Raw genomic sequence first — 23,685 nt, forward strand, 5'->3', positions numbered from 1 at the left:
TCGTTTCGAACTATGTCTTTAGCAATGTCGCTGGCAAAGTTTCCTCGTCAATCGGCGTAATGGGGTAACAATGTTTCCCTAAAGTAATACATTGTTGCGAACAACACGAGTGCTGCTCAAGACGCTTGGGTTAGCATTTGGCCGCTGCAGTGCCTTTAAGAACAGTATCCCGGATGCGTTGCCTTCAGTTTCGGTATTTAAAGCAAATTATTCGAAACTTTGATATCAGACAACAGAACACTTTGGCCCACTGAACGCTGTGCAGAGGACTTCGCGAATTACTTGAAAGTACAAATTCATTTCAGCGCTCAATTTGCCAAATTATTGTGCTTGAGCTGGATTACGTGATATTTATTGCCTTTCCGAGGCGCACGAGGCAGGATGACCTTGGAAGGAGTCAAGGAGAGCTACCTAGTTATACGATCGCGACTGGTGTCAGCACTATCTTGCTGTTAATGCGAATGAGTTGAGCGAAGCTACACACGGAAGAGGAAAAAACAGTCGCGCTTTAGAGGCGGGTTTAGACGCCGCGACTATTGTGAATGCCGTAAAATTTTAGAATGACCTGAATTTTACAGTGACAACTCTGATTAGTTGTATGTTTTCTCCCCAAGACCCAATTCGCTGCAGCCCCACTTTTTTTCAGTAGATTTGCTGCAAGAAGACGTTGATAACCTGTATGACGCGCCGTTTCTTTCTATAGTTTGGTCTACCCGGTTTCTTTGTCCCCTTACTTTGGGTTTTTGCTATTCGCAGCGGATTCCTGGTGTGCCTTGTCCTGGACAAGCAGCGCAGCAGCATCAAGGTGTTCATTTTTGCGATCATTCGGAGGCTTGTCAGGTACGTAGACACAATACCAGGTATCTGGCAATGAAATCAAAAGCACGCATTTTTGTCTTCAAGCATTAGAATAGTGATGAAATTTTTTGTAAGTGGCAGAGGCATTGTCGGCGATTCCTCCCAGAATTTTGCTTTTGATAAGCCTGGATCGGAAGGCAAGGATATTGTCAACTGAGAAATAAACGCAAAAAAAAAAAAATTCACCGACCTGCTTTTGGTGTAGAGTCGCTGACAAGTACAATACACCAGATTAAACTACTAGGGTAAACCTCCTAGCACTATCAGGGTGAGAAAAAAAAAGGGATTACACTTCGAAAATATAAGGTCATTCTATAAAGGCATTGTATGAGCTCACACTCCTTTCGTTCACTATAAATTGAAGCGATTTGCTGATGACATTGCCTTGCTGAGTAACTCGGGGGATGAAGTGCAAATAATGATTGGTAACCTAGACAGGAAAAGTAGAAAGGTAGGATTGAAAATCAATATGCAGAAGACTAAGATAATGTTCAACAGCCTCGGGAAGGAACAGCTGTTTAAATTAGGTAGCGAAGCACTGGAAGTAGTAGGCGAATACGTCTACTTGGGACAGGTAGTAACCGCAAATCCGGACCATGAAAAGGAAATAACAAGAAGAATAAGATTGGGATGAAGCGCATTTGGCAAGCACTCGCAGATTATCACTAGCAGCTTACCGGTATCGCTCAAGAGGAAAGTATACAACAGTTTCATCTTACCTGTACTCACCTATGGGGCTGAAACGTGGAGGCTAACCAAGAGGGTTCTACTTAAGTTGAGGACAACTCAGAGGGCTATGGAACGAAAAATGGTAGGGGTAACATTAAGAGATAGAAAGCGTGCAGAGTGGGTCAGAGAAATAACTCAAGTTACCGACATTCTAGTGGAAATTAAGAAGAAGAAATGGACATGGGCAGGACATGTAGTGCGAAGAGAGGATAACAGATGGTCGCTTAGGGTAACGAACTGGATTCCAAGAGAAGGAAAGCGTAGCAGGGGGCGACAGAAAGTTAGGTGGGCGGATGAGGTTAAGAAGTTCGCAGGGGTCAAGTAGATGCAGCTAGCACAGGACCGGGTAAATAGGAGAAATATGGGAGAGGCCTTCGCCCTGCAGTGGGCATAGTCAGGCTGATGATAATAATGATGAACTTGAAGCTTTTGAGGCTCTCTCATTATTTTACTCAGGTATACCGCTCTTACAGGTTTGCTATTTCGGTGCCCTCTGCTCCTGTGTATTGTATCTGCCTTACGGATTGTCGCTGCCTTAGGGCATTGTCTCTGCCCCATGTGACTAATTACTCCGAGGAAGCTACGAAAATACTCCAGAAATCCTTCACACTAACGTTTGGCTTGGCGTCATATAAAGGCTTGCTTATACTAAGGCTTGTTTTTTTTTTCTTTGCTTGTGCATATTTTCTTCTGTTTTTATTTTCATTTCAGCTTTTGTTTTGCATTTCACAGTTACGTACGCGATGTCTTGAAACTCAGAGGTCGACTAATGTCTTTGCATTTTCATAACAAATAAATAAACAATAGGGGCTATGAAACACCTATAAATTCACCGCCTAATTTACCTTAAAACCGCACTGTTTTGTTCTCCCTTCCTCAAGGACTACGATTCCACTCTTCTTCATTGTGATGTGCATATATATCGTTCCCCTCGTGACGTCGGGACCTGGTGCGAAAACCTTCTTCGAGAAAATGGACCACGAAGTGCAGGAGCACTGGTGGCAATGGCTCCTTCAAGTCAGGAACTGCTACTACGTGGGCCTACAGGTGAACAATATGTTTAAGCATCTTATTTTTCATTCAACTGGAGAAAGCCTGGTTTGGCCAGATAACGACTCTATTACTTTTCGCCTGGTCACATAAAACGCATGCCATTCAAAGCGGGATTAGCTGTAAATTGCAAATTGTGTTGTTGAATGTCCCCGAAGAAACACATAATTTAGGACAGACGACATTGTGGACGAGCGGCTTTTTATTAAATTACGCCACCTGGTGTGATATAATATGCTCTGGGATCGCACAGCAGACGGCCGTTTTTGTATTCGTCTCTATTGAAACACGACCCCTTATGGCCGGGATTAAACTCACGATATAAGGATCAGTGGTCCAACATCCAAAGCGTAGTCATTGACCTCTGGCTGGTCCATAAAATAGCGAGGAATATTTTCTTATTCTTCAAAGGCAAGGGCTGATTTTGGCCATGAAAACATGCTAGGTTATTTCACAAGTAGCTCCTTTATAACTGCCTTCGCCTAGTAATTTTAATTCAACCCTCATTTTCTCATTACTGCAATTTTGCCAATTCACGAATGGTAGCTAGAGTCCTAAAACGCACAGTTGTTTGTGCGTTTTTTTTTTTATTATAAAACCTATTTCTTCATTTCTGTTGCAGTCGGTGATGCCCCACGTGTGGTACCTGTCGGTGGATTTCCAGTTTTTCGTCGTAGCTGTTCCGCTCTTTTTGGTGCTAAAAAAGTAAGTCCACATTGCAGAGCTTCTCAAACATTGCCACTTATTGTCATCGTTGAGAAGAAACAGAATTCACTGAATAGCTTGGCATTTAATTAATTTGAGTTAATGACTGTCGTGAAGGAAAGTCAAACATGGAATCAGCCTATAGCGCAATATTTTCGTAATAACTCAAATGCAGGATGATAACAGGGCTTGCTGATCTACTGCTCAGGGAGTTCATAAACGAAGCTAGAATGTGAACAAAAGTTTCTTTGTGCCGTACCTATCTTAACTTTAAGGTAAAGATCAATGACTCCAACCAAGTTCTTAAACAGAAAATCCCGACGTTTCGGAGCCGACTCGACTCCTTCATCACAGTGCGACTACGAGCGAGGCGCAACTTGTCTTTTTAAGGCCTTGTGTCGAAGACCTTGGGGTCAATGGCCGCAATCCATGATTGTACCAAGAGGGAAGGGTGTTCAAAGAGCGATTAACATTCCCCGGTGTTTGCTGAATATGCCATGACTCGATTAAAAGCCTCCTGCGCGGATTAGCTTCGGTATCCAGTATAATCGTTCTCAGCCTCACATGTAGGCGACACGAAAAATTCCGCAGAAAGAATGAGACAGCATAGAGCAGACGTCCTACAAAACCACAGTCGGCCCAGCGCGCTGGTCGAACAGTGTGAGACATGCGACCATAAAATTGACTTTAACAGAACGATTACACTGGATACCGAAGCTAATACCCGCAGGAAGCCTTTACTGGAGTCGTAGCATATTCAGCAAACACCGGGAAATGTTATCACTCTTTGGGCACCCTTCCCTCTTCATACATTCATGGATTGCGGCCATTGACCCCGAGGTCGTCGACACAAGACCTTAAAAAGACAAGCTGCGCCTCGCTCGGAGTCGCACTGTGAAGAGAGAGCCGAGTCGGCTCCGAAACGTCAGGATTTTCTGTTAAAGAACTTGGTTGAAGTCATTGATCTTTACCTTAAAGTTAAAATTAGATTCTCCAACCAGGCAGACTTCTGTCAAACGTTTTCTTTTGAGTCTGTACCTATCTCATCTGTCGTCACCTCTCTTGCAATGAACGAATTTTGTTTTTGTTTTCTCTATTCATTATTTTGCTAAGAACTCCAGCAGTCTTGCTTCTAGACGCGTTGCTATATTTCCATTGAAGATGACTATACTTAGAAATGTTTCTTTGGTGTTCCCAGAAAGCGTTTTGCAACGGAGCTGGACGCATGGTGTATTCACAATGCGGAGAACAAGAGTGGCAAAAATATACAGAAATTTCGTGAGCATTGGGTACTCTGCTGAGCGAAAACACGCAGCTTGCACGCACACTACTTGTACCTTAGAGGAGACACAACAGCTTTCTGCGTCTCGTCATCACTCGTTACTTTCCCGAAAGAAAGGGCCCCTTTAGTGTATATGAGACATAATCTGCATGCTCAAAATGCATCGTCTGCAATCTGTAGAGCTGGAAAGGAGAAAATCTATTGGTGTGACCACTTTGATCACTAACCTCAATGAGTACCATGTAGCCTACATAATGTTTTGCAGCGCCTGGCGATTGAGAAAGCCTACATCTCAAGCATTCGGCATTCGGCATTCGGCGTCCATAGATACCGCGGAGAAATTCGGGACAAGCACTTGCCTGGCTTTCTAATTAGCAGAGTGGCAGCTCGCAAGCGATCAACGTGTCTCCGAGGAGAGTCGACTTCGGTGTCGAGAGAAAAGAAAGGAACAAGCGCACTGAATTAGTCGAACGGCTGAAGTAGTCGGTATTACTCACGACGGACGGTACAGGAAAAGAAAACCAATGGGGAGCTACCAGCGCCGCTTGCTTTGGTGGAAAGGGTCTAGAGAAGATAGGAAAGGATCCGGTATATTGATTAAATGGAGTTCAGTGTCGCGAAGCGTCGCTTAAGCTATGAGGGCCATCACAAATTAGTCTTCAGTGCACAGTAGCTTGGACTACCGGGTGTGCGCAAGCATGCGCTAAAATAGAACAACATACGGACATTTCTTCTTTTTCCGTTCACCTGGTTTGAAATAACGCTGCCACAGCCAAGAATTGACGCCGCGACCTTGGGATCAGCGGTCGAAAGCAAAATACGCTAAGCTGCCGCGCCAGGTAGACGAAAAAAATAAAGACAAGGGGATACAAAAGTAAATGATGAAGAGAAACAAAAATTAGGCGGACGCTTAAGCGTCCCTTTCATACGCGATAGCGCCTTTAACACCGCGTTTTCTGTCGTAGAATTGTCAGCATTGAGAGACAGGCACAAAACTTGGCGGAGTGCTAAACGTAGTTAGTTTGGTTTTCCGGGGAAAGGAAGCCGCAGTACCTGTCTAAATTCTCGATGGACTCCTACACTTACAATGAACGGTATACAATTGGAGAATCATACACGTATATCGTCGATTCGAATCCACATCGCGAACTAGCCTAAAACTTGAGTAGAATATTGGTGGTAAATGGGGAGCGAAATGAAATGGTATGACACCACCCTGAACGCTGCAGAAAACTGTGGCTGTCACAATTTTGATACAAAATGGCGTGCGTATATTTTCCGACACTTTCTTCATTGCCGCTTTACGGCAACGGCGACACCTTTTCGACCGAACGAGCTGTATACGCTGGCGTGTAAAAACACCAGGTAAATGATAAGGACAGATATCACCAGCAAAAAAAAAAAAAAAAAAAAAGAACAACTAAAAAAGTCAAAACAACCAGACCAACGCCACGTTGCAGATAACAGTCCTCTATAAGAATGTAATGATAATAATCGGTAAAAAAAAAAATGAAAATGCGCGTGCGAAGAACGCGTACCTTTGTTCGTTTTGAAGGCTTTCGAGGCAAAATTATATTGAGGATTCCGTTTCATTTCATGATTTTAACCTCATTTCTCGAGCTGATCCAACGTGTTACGGACACAAATCAGGGATCATTAATTAATACACTGTCATCGGCCCCGACAAGATGTGGCAGCGGTTAGACCACTCGACTAAAGCACCTGTGTGCTGGGTGATATGTCAGTGCACTTTAAAGAACCCCAGGTGGTCGATATTTCTGAAGCCCTCCACCACGCCGTTTCTCGATGTCCGAGTCGCTTTGGCACGTTAAATTCCATAAACCAAACCAATACTGTTCCATCGATCCCCTTCTGAGATAGTTTGCTGTTATCAGTAATTAAAGGCTAACTTAATAAAAATTTTCTGTCCAGATGGTTTAACGTCCCAAAGCGACTCACGCTATGGAAACGCCGTAGTGGAGGGCTCCGGATATTCCGACCACTTGAGTTTCTTTAACGTGCACTGGCATCACACTTTACATGAGCGTCTTGCTTTTCGTTTCCATCTCTAAGCGGCTGCCGCGGTAAGGATCGAACCCACGTCATTGGGTTCAGCAGTCGATCGCGGTAACCATGTGAGCCACCGCGGTGGGACACATACAAATTTGGCCAAGAACATGCGTGTAGGTATAATTCCTCCATGTAGGCTCCTGTAAGTTAGAAGGGTGATCAGTTTTTGTAAACGTTTCTTACAGCTTTTACATTTCCCTTTTTTTTTTAAGGCATTCAGAACTATGGCTCTATTCAAGTGAATGTTTAACGTTCATAACGTATTACTAACCAGAGCCTAATTCCCCTCTAGCAGAGAAAAAACGTGACGTCTACTAAGAAATCACATTGTGTATGAAAAACAAAATATGCCAAGATCATAATATAATGACTATGAAAGGAAGGACCGAAACTTATTCTTTAGATGTGTATCGAAACTGCATTTTATACAGTAAGGGAAAAAATAAAACGTGGCAGAGACTAGCCACAGTGTCGGTCGCACCTCACTACGTTTTGTTTCTAAGTGTCTCCACTATGTCACACCAACTAGACCGAACTGCCTCCTTGGTAGGCTTGCATGCGTAACAAAACGCTTGTATTGAGTAAGTCGTAATAATTATTCGAGATAACCTGAACACAAAACTTCACTTTACATTCACTATGCAACGTACCAATATGGGACCCTACACAGTCTGCTCATTGAGCTGTTAATGCAAGCCATTAAGTATAGAAATTCCACGGCCGTATAATAATTAGAGAGTTTTAGCTTACCTTGATCTGCGATCCGCTACCGTGATCCGCAATCGCGCGTTCCACTGTACATGCCCAGATCCCTTGGCGCCGATAGATGGCGCCACGTACTGGATGTCGGAGATGTCAGTAAAGGGGCTTTAGATGTCGGCACATAGACCTGCCACGTTGGGACCAGTCAGGCCCCGCCCACGCACGGTAGCGGGTCACGGTGGCGGATCGCGGAACACGGTAATCTAAATCTCTCTATTGACGGAGTGAAAACGGTGTTCCATTAGCAATGACGCTCAATAATATCGAGTAACTGTATTTCTGGCACTATGTGGTAGCGACGGTATTATTTACTATATGTATCAATGTTTACAGCCACAAGCGCCTCGCCATCGCTGCTTTTGCCTTCGTCTCCCTATTCGGCTGTTGCGTAGCCGCCTGGCAAGTCGGCTCACACGAGATTGCCCCGTTCATGGTGTTCCTTGCACACCACATTTCGTAAGTACCCTCATGCGTATCGCTCAGTTACACAGCTTAACAGAAAGCAAGCGTGGAATGATTATCATTAAGACAGAGAACAACTTCTGAGGCCGCATTAAACATCAGAATATCCAGCTTGAAATTTATATTATTGGTCTATTTTAATGCTTTGGGTAAGATAATTTTTTGTCAAAACAAAAAGGAAATAGTATCGCATCCGATATCGACTGATGCGGATGGATATAGGTTCCGTGTGTCAAGGGCGTACCTGAAATTTTTTACATACGTCCTTATATTTGGATTCCTGTTTTTTTTTTTTTTTTTTTTTTCAGTGCGTCATTGCACACTATGCGCTGTGCTTTGAAATCAATGTAGGTTGTTTATGTCCGTGTAGAAAGAGAGATCAGGCTTCCTTTCCCGTTTCGCTGCGTGACGCGCATCAGTGCAAATGTATCACAAGTGCTGGGCTTAGGTTCTCCCTGGCACCGTGTTTGTCGCTGACATTGTATTGCAATTAACCGATGAAAGAACAAACAGCTGACGCCGCCTATGTAATGCGACATCTCTTTTTAAAGGTGCCTAAAGAAATCGAATTGTCAAGGGCAGAAAGCACGCTCACATCGACCTTAAGCGGAAATGTTTAAAGGAGCGTAGTTCTCGCTTTCGCATAAGTGGCAAAGGTGAACTGGTCGCCATCTCACTCGTGACCGCGCATTCAATTCATCAGACGTTCTCATTATGCATGATGCCCGGTTGCCAGGGCCGTGGCAGTTCCTTACGCAATGCGTCTGAAGAATCAGAAGTATCCGGCAGCGACAACGCATCTGCAATATATTCGCACTATTTTTCCTCAATCAATAACAACAGGCGCGACATTTCATATTAAGTGAGGACCGCGGTAAGGGTGCGCCTCCATGGAACGCTGTTCCTTATTGCTCCACGTTGCAGGCTGATTGTGATGAGGGCATTTGTCGGACCCATCAGTCGCTGCCTTAGTGTACAGTCAACACGTTACACCAACTCCAAGGCCACTCCTAAGTTATCAAAGGCTGTTTGTAAATACACGTAACCCTCATTGTTGCACACTGCGCATGCGCGACGAACCTGAATGGTTGCTGCTTCCTCCGTGGATCAGTCAGCGAACTTGCCGTTGCACTGCGCACACGGCTGTATTATTTAGTTGCCTGTAATCTAGTGACACGCCAAATAAAGGTCGCAGTGATTGTAATAATAACCGAAAAAGTAAGGCGTGTATTTTTTTACGCCGAGCGCGTCACCAGACGTCACTATAATCGCGCCCATATCACACGTGAGTTACAAACGTACGGGTACCAGTATCATTATTACAACCAGCTCTCGAGGTAAAACACAAACCGCATGAACATTTGTTGCATACAACGGGCTGGTTAGTCTTATTTTTATGGGGCAGCACCCCGCTAGCTTTTTCTTAAGGAGAACGGAATATGGTGCCTGGAAGGTGCATGAAGCACAGTGAAATATAACATACATTTTGTAGGAGCAGTCAAGGGGTAGCAACGGCCGTATATGATACGCGGCTTGTTGCTTTCATAAGAACATCTGCAATGTAGTAGTTTTGATTTTGCCGAGATTATAAACAGCTAGTGCGATTTGGTTTCATTTTTTAACAGCACTGTGGGTGACACTGTCAACAAGTACTACATACTTCCTTTCTACCATGCCGTGTGCTACTTCACTGGATGCATTGTCTATCTCATTGCCGACAACTTCAGGCAGCGCAAAGTGTCTAAGGTGAGTTTTTATGGATACGCACTTGGGGCGCGCTCGGCACTCCTATTTTTGGTTACACATGTGGGCAAAAATAATAGTTGCACAAGGTTATTGCTTCCACCTTGGCAAGACCTCTGTGAAGATGGTGCGCCGTGATGGAACCCCACTTGGCATGGAAGCATTCGCGCACGAGGTTTTCGCGTGCTATCAAGGGTGCCGATTATTGAAACTTTATCAGAAGTTGATTATGTAATACTTCGGCATGCGTACTAAGAAACCTTGGGTTGCACTAATGACATTCAAGAAATCATGCCAGTGCATAAGTCAAGAACACGAAAACAGCGTGCAGTAGAAAACGATGAAAAAAAAAAATGAATCGCTCTGGAATAGCGAGCGCTCGTTCAACTAAAGCAGTATCGACAACCGTTGGTAAGTCCAAAAAAGAAGAGGAAACATCCAGGTCTTTCTTAAAATAAAGTATTATATTTTCAGTACTGCATAAGAACGACTGAATTAAGTGAAAAACTGTATGGCATCATCGAAGATGCTTCTTTTAAAACTGGAATCTGCGGTTGCCGCTAGTGCGCGAAATGTATCTAACGGGCATATTTACTTACGTCTTTCTCCTGTAGTTTAACTGCTACGCGAAGCCTTGCACACTTGCCGAAAGTAAGAAAGAACTCCTCGAGGCACTACCGGCTAGCGGCCTTTTCTTCCTTCCCTTCCATATGTGCCCACATTAATAATACAGAAGCTGCAGTTTACGAACCTTCTATACAAGATGTACTAGAGCGGCGAAGATTTTTTAAAAGAAAAGAAAAACTAAGGCTTTTTTTTTTAATTTCAGATAACCGCCAGCGGCTGTAGTTGACGAACAGGAAAATCGCGCTGTGAGCTGCTGTTGACGCGTGTCTCGTGACTAGCAGCAGAGAAAATCTCTGTCACAAGCAGAGCAGTAGGGGCGAATTTGTAAGCGTTTTGCCAGCCGCGAATGACAGCACTACCATCGCAGAGCATTAGGGTACGCGGAGCTCCTTGTACGTTATATTTTGCAAATTTCGCCAGCTTATACTTTCTGGCTATTAAAAAGAGTTACGCTAAGCCAGCTCGTCGAAAGCACTTTGGTCAGACCATTATCATAGGGTTCGACGACCTCCCTAATCGCACCTGAGTGTTTAGAGCAATATTTAAGATTAACGAATCGATCATGTACACAGAGCTAAAAAAAAAGATACTACAAGGCACTTTAGACAAATTTTGACAATATTCACTTGAGTTCAGTTTGGAAAAACGCTTACGTTTTCTAAAATGAACACTGGGAAAAGTACGAACAGCAATCCGCGCGTTTGAATCTGGCCCCCTCATTGCACTTCGGAATTTCACTCGAGATAACATGATTGAAACGCGATGAAAAAAGCTATCAGAGAAATGCTGACCGTTTTACTCGCAAAACTGGATGCTTGTTGCGTGCAGGGTGTCTCACGAAGTGTGAAAAAAAAAAAAAAAGAAAAAAAACGTGGCACACCGCAGCTGGATGAAATCAGACATTTAGAGAGAGTATTCATGTCAAGTAATTGTTTACTTCTCTGAATAATCACGTAGTCAGCGAAAATTATTTATGTAAAGCATTTAATGATCACTTAAGAATCAAGAGAATTTAGTTAGGCAGTATAGGAGGGTAAGAAGGACCGACAAAGTTTTTTTCTCTCAGCGTAATTTCTTTGTGACCTTTTTTTTTTTTTTTTGTAATAGTAAAGTAAACCCGCGGAATATAAAAAGAAAGCATTTAGTAGCTCTCAGGGCTACCGTATTGTAGCGCTGCCAAACGTGTTTTGAGCAAACGAAGCATGCGTGTTCACCATCTCCACCGAAGTGAGCGGCCGAAGCCGCAGTGAACAATCCCAAAACTGTGTCAGCAAGCACATTCTGGCAGAAAATAAAAGGCGCACACCGTGATCTAACAAAAATGACAGGCAGATCATTGATGACTGACAGTTAAAACTGGGGTTTTGTTTAGCTTTGAAGTATAGTCAAAACAAAACAGGAACTGAAAGCAGCGAAGTCACTATTGCTTAAGGCAGCCTCTGTTTCCTTTTTCATTTAACTATCAATGCGCAGCCCCTCGAACTGAGCGGTTTCTGTTCACTGGAGTACAGTGGACTCAGATGTCTCTTTTACTTAATACGCGATTTGGCAAGCTTCAATATTGTAGCGTATTAGCGGCACTCATGTTGCATTTTTCATATTTCGCAGGCTTTCTGTAACTGTTAAAAAAAGAAATGCCGACGATTACGTTACATCCTAATGCGAAATTTGAGCGCAGCACATAACCTGTTTCAGCTTTTCGATAGATTGAGGCAAAGAATTCGAGCAAGACATGTATGTACAATTACAACTTTTAGGCAGGCGGTTCATAGTTGCGAACGGCGACGGCTATGTGTTTCGGCTCGGGCGGTGCGCATATCGATATCCGCGGCCACCGATCCGGCGCTCTGATTGCCGCCGCATATGGGTGGCATTGAAGGAGATGCGAAGAGAGCAATTAAGTTATAGAGATGTCGTGGGAGACAGCGGCGAACGGTGGTGGCAGGAGCGCGCGTTGCCCCGGCTGCGGAGCTGGTTACGAGAGACGGCACTGACTGCGACGGCGACGACGATGCGAAACGCAGGAACGGGCGCATAAGAGCTGCGCTCTAAAAAGAACCACACTGGAGGTACTGTGATAGAGATAAGTGGAAAGGCAGTTTCTGAACCCACTCTGTAACTTGAAGAAACGCACTTGACTCTTAACTGAATACATAAAAATTGCTAATTATTATTTGGTAATTGCCTAATTCAGTGGAATATAAAGATACTCTGAGCATCACGTGTAAGAAATATGTCGTTGGTTTCATACCCCCCCCCCCCCCCCCCAGCTGTGGATTTCAAAATATTTAACATGCTTGGGTAAAGTTACGTGTTAGTCCTGCATACTCCGCACGACCTATAGTTTACAAAGACCTAATTTTCCCGCTTTTCGTGAATCGCATTCACCTTCGCGAAAAATTCATCGGTACAGACGATTTCGGTAGAGTACTAAGTGGCTTATCACTCCAGACTTGTGACATTTAGTACTCGCGAAATATTTTGATATTCCGACTTAATACAATTGGCGAAATAATGAGCATGCAAAAATAGGTGGATAACAGTATCATTCAGCTGAGCATCGGTGAACTACACGGGAAGTAAAAAGGTACACTCCTACGTTCTGATCTTTTTTTGTTACATTGTGCTAAACATTTCCTCGTTATCGCAAAGAGAAAGTTCGCAACAACAGCCCCCTCCACAGAAAACAGCCGCAAGTAAGCTTTAGATATCACTGAAACCGTAGGTGCTGACGAAATAGTCGATGTGCGTCACGGACCGTTTACTGGTTTAAAAGACAAAATGACGCTACGAAGGCCTGCGATTGAACAAATGTGGTGCAATGACATAAGCTGATCATAACGTCTGCTTTGTTTTCTTCGCTTTTTTTGTCTAAGGCACTTTCACATGCGTGACCACATTCAAATAAAATAGCAGAGCTGCTGCAGTCAGCCTCGTCATGTGAAAGCTCTTGTATCCTTGTTCCGCTGTCTAAATGATGTAGTTTAATAAGTAACGGCGTCGTCACGTGACACCAGAAGTAGGTGTTTCTCGACCTAGCAAAATTTCTTACGTAAACATTTCAAAACGTATGAAACTGTGACATTATTGCAATGTAGGGCACAACAGTGTTTTTCGAAGCAGTGTATGGTTTTCATTGAGGTAATTAGTGCGTGCATGAAGCTTACCTCCCTTTATGGGGAAATTACAGATGCTACCGTGACCTGCTTTTAGACAGCTTGGCGCGATGTACTACACATGACTGGACTTGTGTGCTGAAATAACATTTGAAAACAGCATCCTGAGTGTCATTCATCATTTTTTCAGGAAGTTGAAGCCGTCTGTTGGGTGGCCTGCATTGGTGCTGGCGTATGCTGCATCTTTATGAAGTGCAGCTGGTACAATGGCGATGCTCCGACCAGCCTCTTGGGAAGATTGGCCACCGCTTTCTTCGACCGCATCTTGTGGTCGATGTTCATCGGGTGGATTGCACTCGCCTGCATATCAGGACGAGGAGGTGCGCCCTTGAATTGCTTCCTTCACCAGAAGTGACTTCCTACTTTCTCGTAGGAGCCAGTCATCAAATGATAGCGACAAGGAAATTAGACGAATGAATGCACTCACTTGCGTCTGTGAATTCAGAAAAAGTGAAGTCAGCAATGGTGTTACGAATTTTGCTCTAACCTCTTTCAGGAACCTTAGATAGTCTCCCAGTGTACATCAGTAACGACAAGAAAGTTCTATATACGACTTTATCAACCGTGAGATGTTGTTCCTCCAACGCAGTGCAGTTCGCAAGCGAAATATTGGGATGTAGCCAGTTCCTTGCTGCTGCTTTTCCCTCGGCAGCTTTTTTAGAATAATGGATAAAGTTGGAGCTAAGGTATACATAAGCAAGCATGCATAGTGTAGTCCTCGCCGTGTGGAAGGAAAACGAGCGCTGATGTTCCCCTATACTTTTTATGTTCAGGTACTGTCATGCGCTCCTCAGCAAGACGAGCAGAAGCAAGGAATGCACTTGTTGCAAATTCAGCGAGTCATTCTACTAGAAGCATGCCTAGATCACTGAAGGGTTATAAATGTTTTCTAATCTCAAAAGTAAATCAACTTGAGAAAATTTATTTAATTGTATTGAAGGCATCTCTGCTTCGCGTTTTAGCTTCTTTATTTTTACTTACTTGGGGGAAGAGTGAGATGCTGAAATATAGCTCTGAGGGCCTCTTGGGGTTGAGAATAATAAAAAAAAAGTTACAGGAAAAGCTTAAAAATTATACTATCCGTTTGAAACAGCTGATGGTGGCTGCTAGCATTCACTTATAATTTGCCAAGAGGTCCTTTTAGTAATAGCGGCGTGTGATCGCTTTCTAAATGGCATCATTTGGTGTAGCAGGGAAGTTTTTATGAAAATAACTTTTGCTGACAAAACTGAATATAAAGTTGTTTCGTACCTCGATTCTACGTTGATTAGCCTTGTGAATCATATACCGATGAGCAGAGGAACGGGAAATGTTCTCTACCATCGATCCTGAGTTTCAAAATAAATTTTGTACATACCCCATCTTATTTAGGGTGCACCAAAGGAGCACAAGTCCTTGCTATGTGTTACGTACATATCAACCCTACTAACCAATAAAGAAATGCGAAGAAAATTCTTCTCTGACGCATTCCAAAAAAGTGCAGTTCTCTTAATACACAATGTACTTTCTTTCTAATAGTAGTTTATTTACTGCAGGCTTCGTGTCCAAGTTCCTGTCGTGGGCCCCGTTTGCACCTCTCAGTCGCATCTCCTTTGCGGTGTACCTGATTCATTTTCCATTCATTGAGATCATACTGCACACGTCCAGGGAGCGCCTTTATTACTCTCACTTCAATCAGGTAATGTCCTGCGTGCTGTGTTTTTCTGCCTTCACCGATTCCTTTTAGCAGCAAGTCAGCTGTGTTGTGACCAGTACCTCACTTGAAAAGAAAATATTTAATGTCTAAGGGCGGATAATGGCCCCCAATGGTAGTTCTAACTATTCTGTCAGAAAGGTGAAACTATCGACTGAATTTCAGTCATTAATTTATATACCAGTGCACGAGCTTAAATATAGAAAAGTTAGCAGCACAGGACAACGTTTGGTACTGAATGCAGACCGTAACGAAGGGTTCATTTGTCTCATCAACAAGCAAACTGGCCATAGCAACCCTAAAACCTATCACAGTGAATTATAATATAGGTCGTTGTAAGCCAAGATACCTTTGTATGATCAAAAACCAAAAGCCTTGGCTAGCGCAAAAATTTCAAACAAAAGAAACCTCCGCTGCATCTTACTGCAGCACTTCTTTTATCCCCAGTGTCATAGAGGATGTTAATGCCTTTCTGCAATCCACTGCTGAGAATATCTTGCTGTAAAAATTTACAATACACATACATGGCTTACTTTCCATCATTTTCCATGTGCACGCAGGTGACACTGTTCTTCGCGGTGTTGGTGTGGAGTTACCTTCTTGCCTATTTCTCGTACCTCTTGTGCGACGGCCCCACTGCCAATCTTGACAAGCTGCTGTTCGGTTCCTCAAGAAAGCCCCGTACGGAGAACGGCGCATCTAACACAAATCCAAAAATAAGCAATGGGACCCGAGAGGCTGTCTTCGAGATCCCGCGCATTGTTTTGGAAAGCGACGAAAAGAAAGTGATCAACGGAGTGCACTTCTAACCCAAGGGCACAACAACAACTACAACAAAAAACACAATCCAGAACTCACTGCATTGCTATGCGCTTACGTCACCAGTCAAGTCACCACGAGTTGGACTCTGAAGAGACACCGGTAAACCTCTGACAGACTTACTTCGTCAAAATATTACCGAGGCCACCCCAGCAAGGCCATTTCGGCTGCAATATCTGCTGATTTTGCAGAGCACACTTGCTTGACAGATTTCGATATGTGAACCCCGTCGGTCGTCCCGAAACGTGTCCCGTCGCATTTAGAATCTGACTGCCCTATTTGTGCTTTACTTATGTTCAGGCAACATTGTGTGGAAACTTGCACCTGCCGTTAGTGATACACAAAAGAATTCGCGTTGGCAATTCAAACCTCCATCGGCGACTTCATTCTCATCCAGTGACTGACAATGCTGACTGTGCTGTGAATGAATGTGAACAGCTTTTGTGCCGTCCAAGTGTGAACTTGTGTGAACGACAGCTCAGCCCACTGTGGATACGTCATTGACTAAACTGAATGGCGATGCTCGGTGCAACGTGGGGCTTTCTCGCTAAAGCCCCCTTCGTTTCCGGGCTGTGGAGTGCATCAAAGAACTATTCCCTCAACAAACAGTCCGTGTTCCCTACTAGTGTTTTTTGGGAACGCATACATCGCAAATAGGTGCTGTGAAGTGCAACAAATCTTGGGTACATTTTGCCGGCTGTGTTTTCTTTTTTTCTTCCAAACTTTTCGAAGCTTTGGTGCACTCTGTACCAATGCTCAATGCAGTGGTCGTTTTTTTCTTGCTTCTGAGAGCATTGACTCCTTTGCAGCATCTCTCGCGAGCTCTAAGCTGCTCCCACAGCCACTCTTCTTTCTTGCCATAAAAAAAAAAAAAAGCGGCGTTATTTATACTTCTTTATTCTTACCTTCTTTTTGCCATTGTTGCAAATGATACATTAATTTTAAATATGCAGTCATTAAGCATAGGCTATGTTGAAAAGCGCTTAAACAGACAAACATTTCCATTGTTTTTGAAGTTTTATCTGGCTTTTCAACACTGCTAGTAGGCCAGAAGCCGTGAAAAACTACTCAGCGCCGCACGCTGATTGGAGGCAATGCATACAATGAGGCGAGTACCCGACACTAGACGAGCCATCAGGCAGAATGGTGCGTCTGTCATAGCGTCTTCGTCGGAACCCGTTTACGATAGGGCAAATATGCGTCCGCCCTTCCTACCCGTCAAGCATGGCGGCCAACGATAATGTACTTTTGCAATCTTTTTTTTTTTTTTTTCTAGCAGGGTAGCAGGCTAACGAGAAATAAAATAACGTGGGTTCAATGAAACGCTTAGACCCAAAATGTGGGTAAGGGACCGCATAAACCAATCAAATTCGGCCATTTCCCCTCATCATACTACTGCGTTTAGCGAAAATTTGTTATAATAATTGAGGCGCACCTTTACTACTTGTGTAGGTTTAGCAAGGGCAAATGCACGATGTTTGCTCGCGTCGTGCGTGCCGAGTTCCGGTTTCTTGCAATGAACCTTGCAATGGTTATCACTGTTATTTTAATACATCATTGCTTCAGTAACAGTGTAAAGCTCGAAAGTGCTTTCTGTTAAGATGCTTTCACTGCTATTTTCGTCTAGTAATGCAGACTCGGAAACTGCGTGCGCGTGGTACTTGTTCCACGTTGAATTCATTTCGTCTAGACATTATGTACTCAGCAATAAAGTGCCAGAAAGCCCAAAAACAAACGTAAAGTGATTTATTTTTATCTTTTTCACCTGCTTCAGACCCAACTACATGGCAGAAAGTTGTTCCTTTCACTACCAACAGGTTTAAAATAGGGAAGGCTTACACACCAAAAACATATTTCCGCCTTTTGTTGTGTTTCTCCATTACGCCAAGATTTGTGTGCCATCCACCGTCACGGTTTTGTTAACCCTTTATCAGGGATATATTCGCAGCTCATAGGGGATTATTTCACTAATAAGCATATTGATTATGCAGTAACAACTGTGGCAACTGTATGCAGAAATAGAGAAAAAAAGAAAAACAGGCCAAAAAAATAATAGTTAACAGGAAGGTAGATGGCAGAACAAGCGAGAAAGCAACTTAGTAAGGACGCTAAGAAAAAGCACGCGGTTACTGCCTCTTCATTTATTACTCACCGATGGAAGGCCGTGAAGGCTAGTGTAATGAGGGATCTCAATTTAAAGATATTTGCCAGCCAAAGTGCTTTCTACTAGCACACTGCTTTACCAAAGAAAATGCTTGCGACTAGCCAGCGATTTAATCGATAAATCGCTGGCTAGTCGCAAGCATATTCTTTGGTAAAGCAGTATTTCGAATGGAGAGTTCCAGCAACCGACGCCAATCGCAGTTTGACAGTTCCACACTGTCCTTCAGAGTTAAAGTGATCACATATTGCAGGCGCTTTATTTGGGTGTAATTCTACGCTCCATCCGATCTAACTACGTTTTCTTAAATAAATATTTCATATTCAGGAAAGCTTTCATTTGTGTCCGTGGCGAGCTTGTGGCATGTGGGGCGCTAGGAAACGGTTCATCGCACAATATGCTTATGGTTTATGGCTGTACCCCTAGCGCCATCTGGCGGAAGACTGCAGTCCGAGAGCTCATCAAGGGACCTGTTTTTCGTAGTGAAGGCGAGTGCTGTCCTCTCTGGCTATATTTCAAGACATCACCATTGCGCAAACCTTCCTCGAGAATGTTAACGTTAGTTTTGTATCATAATACTGTGTGTCTGTCCTGTTCAAATATTACCAACCTAGAATTATATCGTAAGATGATTGTCATATATGCCCCGCCGTGGTGACTAGGTGGTTACGGTGCCCGGCTGCTGAACCCCAGGACGTACGCGGAGCGAATCCCGGCCGCGGCTGCCGCCTTTCGGTGCAGGCGAAAAGCAAGCTGCCCGTCTACTGTGGGATTTTAGTGCACGTTGAAGAACTCCAGGAAGTCGATATTTCCGAAGCCCTTTACTACAGAGTCTCTCATAGCCTTAGTTGCTTTGGGACGTTAAACACCACAAACCTCCAAACCAACCACCAAAAAATGTCCGAACCTCACCCCTCCCCCTCTTTTTTTTTTTCGCTGTTCGGAGACCACAAAAGCACTGCGCAAAAAAGGACCACCTCCACTGACTGGGCCCTCCAAGGAACATCCAACAATATAGCCCTTGATGCAGGTCATTACTGACTCACCTGCCTGGCTTGAATGATTCTGCTGTGTGCTTTATGGTAATATTAGGAGGCTAGTTTGTACCACTGGCAATACCAAGAATTTTATTGCGATTTTGTATAGTATGTGTTTTACGATAACTTTGTGCAGTTTTTCCTGAAGGACAAATTTAGGCCATTTTGCTGTCATTTAGAAAGCCAACTGTAATAACGTCATTTCACCCAGGTAATGTACTTTACCCCATTCCTAAAAATGCCTCATTTGCTTTCATCAGTTTGTTGAAACAAACTAAAGAGAACAAATGAGGCTTTTAGGGCATGACGAGGGCATGGAACAATCTGTAAAAGCTACCTTCGATCTGCCTATGGTTTATAGAGAATTAATACTTTATGCCGAAGTTTCTACGAATACCTCATTGTATATTATATAGTCCCGGAGCGATGGCTCCGTGGGCGCTCAAGTGCTAAACCTCAAGAGACAGAATCAAATCTCGGCCGCGGCGGCCACTGTTCGATGGAGGCGAAAATCAAGGAGGACGTGTGCGATATCAGTGCACGTTAAGAACACCATACGGTTGATATTTCCACAGCATCTCTCAATGGCGTCCTCATATCCTGAGTTTCTTTGAGACGTTAAACTATATATATAAGTTAAACCAAACTACATTTAATTCACGGTCGCCTAAATTGCTGCTTATCTTCGTGGGCAGTATACGTGGCGAACTCAACTTTCATGTATTCACAATATATATCAATTCAAATTCAGAGTATCGTGTTTTTATTTTGAATGCAAATTAAAGAACAAGAGGCGCCTGAAATTGCCCCCTAGAGCACTCTGCTCTGGCCAACCTTAAAAGAGGTGCCAGAGCTCTGGCGGGTTATAAATCTTATAAGCGTAATACGCAGCTCATTTTTATAATGGATTTGCTTCAATGGAAGCTATAGTCGTGCGCTGTTATAGAGCTTGTATTCAAATTAGTGCTGTTAGTAGCATTTGTTCGCCTGAATGACGCTGTCCAGAACCATGCGCACCGATCTCTTGAAAACAAAGTATAGTGGCTTATACTATTCCCACTATGCGATGAGATTTGGTTAACCTTATCTTTGTTTTGCTTCTCTACGCTTCCTTTTGTTGTCGGTTTGCATCTGCGGCGCGTCTCCTTCAGAGACACTAATGACCTCCCCCAACATCGGTACTGGTGGTGGTGATAATGGTAGTGGTTACTTTAAAGCAAAACAACAACCATTGAATAGAAGTAAAGGAATGTAACCGTCCGCAGCAATTTTGGCAGCCTAAAGCAAAAAGAAGATGGAGTGCTCATACTTACTCATACAATCGTTAACTAGAACTGACCCCATCTGGGATACTATCCCACCTATGTCTACCTCTGTCTGTAATGCAATCATACCTTGATATTTAATTGCATTCCTCATATCTGATATACATATACGTCACAGCTCCACACTGCTCACAGCTCTACATAGTTCGATATAAATATCGAACGTATACGTCACAGCGCTACACTGAGAGCCGGCTTTTCTTCACGGTGAGACTATACTCACGTCAACGCATTAAATTTATTAATGCGTAAGCATTGTATGGCTATGTAGGTGGGTTGCGCATGGGCGCCACCTTGACGGAGCTGTAAAAGAGGAACTATTTGGTATTTTGGAAAAAATAGTACCACGAGATAGTCAAGGAAAGGTGTGCAAGCGACAAATAAAAGTGGATGATGCCGGTTATTAGGCAATTAATTCTAGCCAATTAAGCAATTTGGAGCCAAGATGGCCACCAGCCAACTTCCGGTTTAGGTTCTCAGTTTCCGGCTAAAGAAGATCACGTTGTTACTCGACTTCCGGTGACGTAGGCCTAACTTCTGGTGGCGGGAAATTTGAAATGTCTGAACGTGAACTAGCGGGTAAGGGCGCGATTTTTGTGCACAAATGGGTGGAAATGGTTAGAAAGTGTGTAAAGGGAGGTAATAAACCAACTTCAGTCAGAAAAAAATCGGAGAGCACTGCAGAATCTGCAGAATGTCTGCGCTGCAAAATCTGCAGTGCAGAAATGCGGAAGCCTAAGCTTTGCTGCCGCATACGGTGCATTGCGCGTCCCTTGTCGACCCCGACCAGCGTTTCGTCGAAAGCATCAAAGTTCGCCGGCGTTCTATAACTGGTTTACAGGAAAGGAAAGGCGCGGTATCTGTCCCTCCTGGAATCCGGCTGACAAATATCGGGGACAAAACAGCAACGCTCAGGATTACGCATTTCTCTAGTGCGTAATCTGCTGTGATCTCGAAAACGTTTTCTGACTTGCTTACGTCAATACTAATTACTGTAATCTAACCACGTTCATCCGCCATAATATTCATTCGTAGAGCATGGTAAATAGCTTAACCTTCTTACTTTTGTTTTCTTTAAGGATACTCCTAAGAAGTTCTCATTAGTTAATAGCTATATCTCATGTTAAATTTTTTCATAATATTTATAGTTTCATCAAGGCTCCAATTTGCATAATCCGCAACTTTGAGCAGCATGTTCATAAAAATTTGGCCTGTTTAAAATATTGGAAATATTTTAGCCTGTGCTAACGAAAATATGGTAAGATTGTAGGAAAGCTTACAGATGATCTAAGGTTTGTGCCTGATAAAGCCTGCGCAATATATTTCTCAGAATGAATCAGGAAAAGTAAAAAAGAATTAGGTACTCTAATAATAAAAGAACTGAGGTTCCTTCAAAGCGTAAGGGTGTCGGTAAAGAGACCTTTCTTCACAGGCGGTATAATCTTTTATTCTTTCGCTGCCCTACGTCTCAGAAACGCATACAAATCTTAACATTTAACCCATCATTAACTTCGTATGAGCCAAACCGCTCACACCTTTCCAGCAACAGCAAAGAAACTAATGTTTTCTAAGCTTCGGGCAGCTTTTTGTCTGTATAGTGAAAGAAGAAATTGTTTTAATTGAGCAAAACACTACCCTGTGGACTACGGACGCTGATGAAACGTGAACCTTTGTATGCACACTTGTCCAGTCTCCATCAGTTGAAAAACAAATTAGACAAATACATAGAAGTGACCTTTCGCAGACGGACATAACCAAAGCCAGTTGGGCTTTCAACATCGCATGCATTAAATTCGAGCCTCGATATTCGCCTGGTTCCGTTTGATCCATTCTTCTCTTTCTCTATAGACAGCGCACACAATCTGCCATATGTTAAAACCAACGATGTCGCCAAAAAAATAAACAACTCGGGAAATAAACTCACAGCAGTCAAACACTACAGCTAAATACACACCATTTCGGACTTAAGAATATTGCACAAAACATTGTCCCAAACTTCGTCCTCCGCTGGCGGCACCTCGAAAAATAGGCATTCTGTTTTAAACGATCATGCACTGGCGCCTGCCAGTGCTCAATTTCTCACGTCGTTGTCCACTCTTCTAGCGAAGGTTATCTTTCAAGGATAGAAAACTTGAGGTGTTGAGAAAAAGGGATCGAGTAAACTATTTTATTCTGCACTAACGTTGTCAGCGGTAGTACAAAAAAGAAATGGGGCAGCTGTTCCAAGGTGAATGCGAACGGCAAGCCCTATGTGCGTGCCGCATGAGCCCTCCCCAGTACAGCTGCACTCAAAGAATACACCCTTACAAAAATGAGTTTTGAAACTCTATTGTTGGACTATTGATCGCCTTTTGAATTTATTGAATTTCGATAGACATTCAACCCCAGCTGAGTGCAATCTTTACAGGGCCAACAGAATTTTCATTGTGTTCTACCCAATAGACTTTTTGTGCTATTTTTTCTATGTGCTTTTTGTTGTCAGTTTTCAACGTTCACGAACAATTAGCTTGTACTGTTCATGCTGACCCATGTTTATAAGTAGTTTTAGGCACAAATGATAAGAGCATGATGTGACAATTTCGTTATGAATTTTTGGTCTCACTTGTAATCAACTATTGGCCACATTCTGCAAAGGGAAATATAAGAGCTGCATGCAGTTGCGTGCTCGTTCATGTTATATAAAAGTACATATTAACGGTGCACACTTAGCTCAAGCTTCGCAACACAGTGAAAATATGCCCTAAAAACTTCATGATGGCAAAGCCTCCACTAATAATGCAAATACATCGTTGAATGTCAATCAGAATCCGTAATGAATCAGCTTCTGTATGTCGCAGAAGGTAACTTTAGTGGTAGGACATATTTTATATTTATCATAAAACAAGTTCAGTGAGTCATCATACTAACAGACAGGATCCTAGATTGAACCTACCATGTAGGGCAGGACAGAGCTTTTTTAAACCAGTTGCAAAGTTCACTATATATATGCTTCAGGGTCTGACATTCTGCCCAAGCCTAGGTATTTTTGCCCGTAGCTTTTGCCGCAAAATGAGGTGCAGTCTGTATTGGAATTCTCCACCGCTGTATGTCTTTGGAGAATTTAACTGTTATTTTTTTCTTTTCCTTCCTTTCTTAAAGTGGACACCATGCTAAAATGAAGTCACTTTAAACATTGAAGGGTTCTAA

General features: G+C 43.2%; 1 protein-coding gene across 1 annotated transcript in view; it reads left to right on the forward strand.

The window, feature by feature from the left end:
* LOC146201636 (nose resistant to fluoxetine protein 6-like) overlaps positions 1–17,696 on the forward strand; it is a 42,949-nt gene extending 25,253 nt beyond the window's left edge. The window contains exons 8-15 of the mRNA XM_084587720.1: positions 757–840; positions 2,469–2,634; positions 3,260–3,342; positions 7,790–7,912; positions 9,544–9,664; positions 13,595–13,784; positions 15,000–15,142; positions 15,718–17,696. Of these exons, the coding sequence (XP_084443846.1) occupies positions 757–840; positions 2,469–2,634; positions 3,260–3,342; positions 7,790–7,912; positions 9,544–9,664; positions 13,595–13,784; positions 15,000–15,142; positions 15,718–15,966 (1,159 nt within the window). The 3' untranslated portion in view covers positions 15,967–17,696. The remainder of the gene's footprint in view (positions 1–756; positions 841–2,468; positions 2,635–3,259; positions 3,343–7,789; positions 7,913–9,543; positions 9,665–13,594; positions 13,785–14,999; positions 15,143–15,717) is intronic.
* Positions 17,697–23,685: the final 5,989 nt, after the last annotated feature.

The sequence above is a fragment of the Amblyomma maculatum genome, chromosome 1, assembly GCF_055883805.1.
Source record: "Amblyomma maculatum isolate TAMU_Amacu chromosome 1, ASM5588380v1, whole genome shotgun sequence".
NCBI lineage: Eukaryota > Metazoa > Arthropoda > Arachnida > Ixodida > Ixodidae > Amblyomma > Amblyomma maculatum.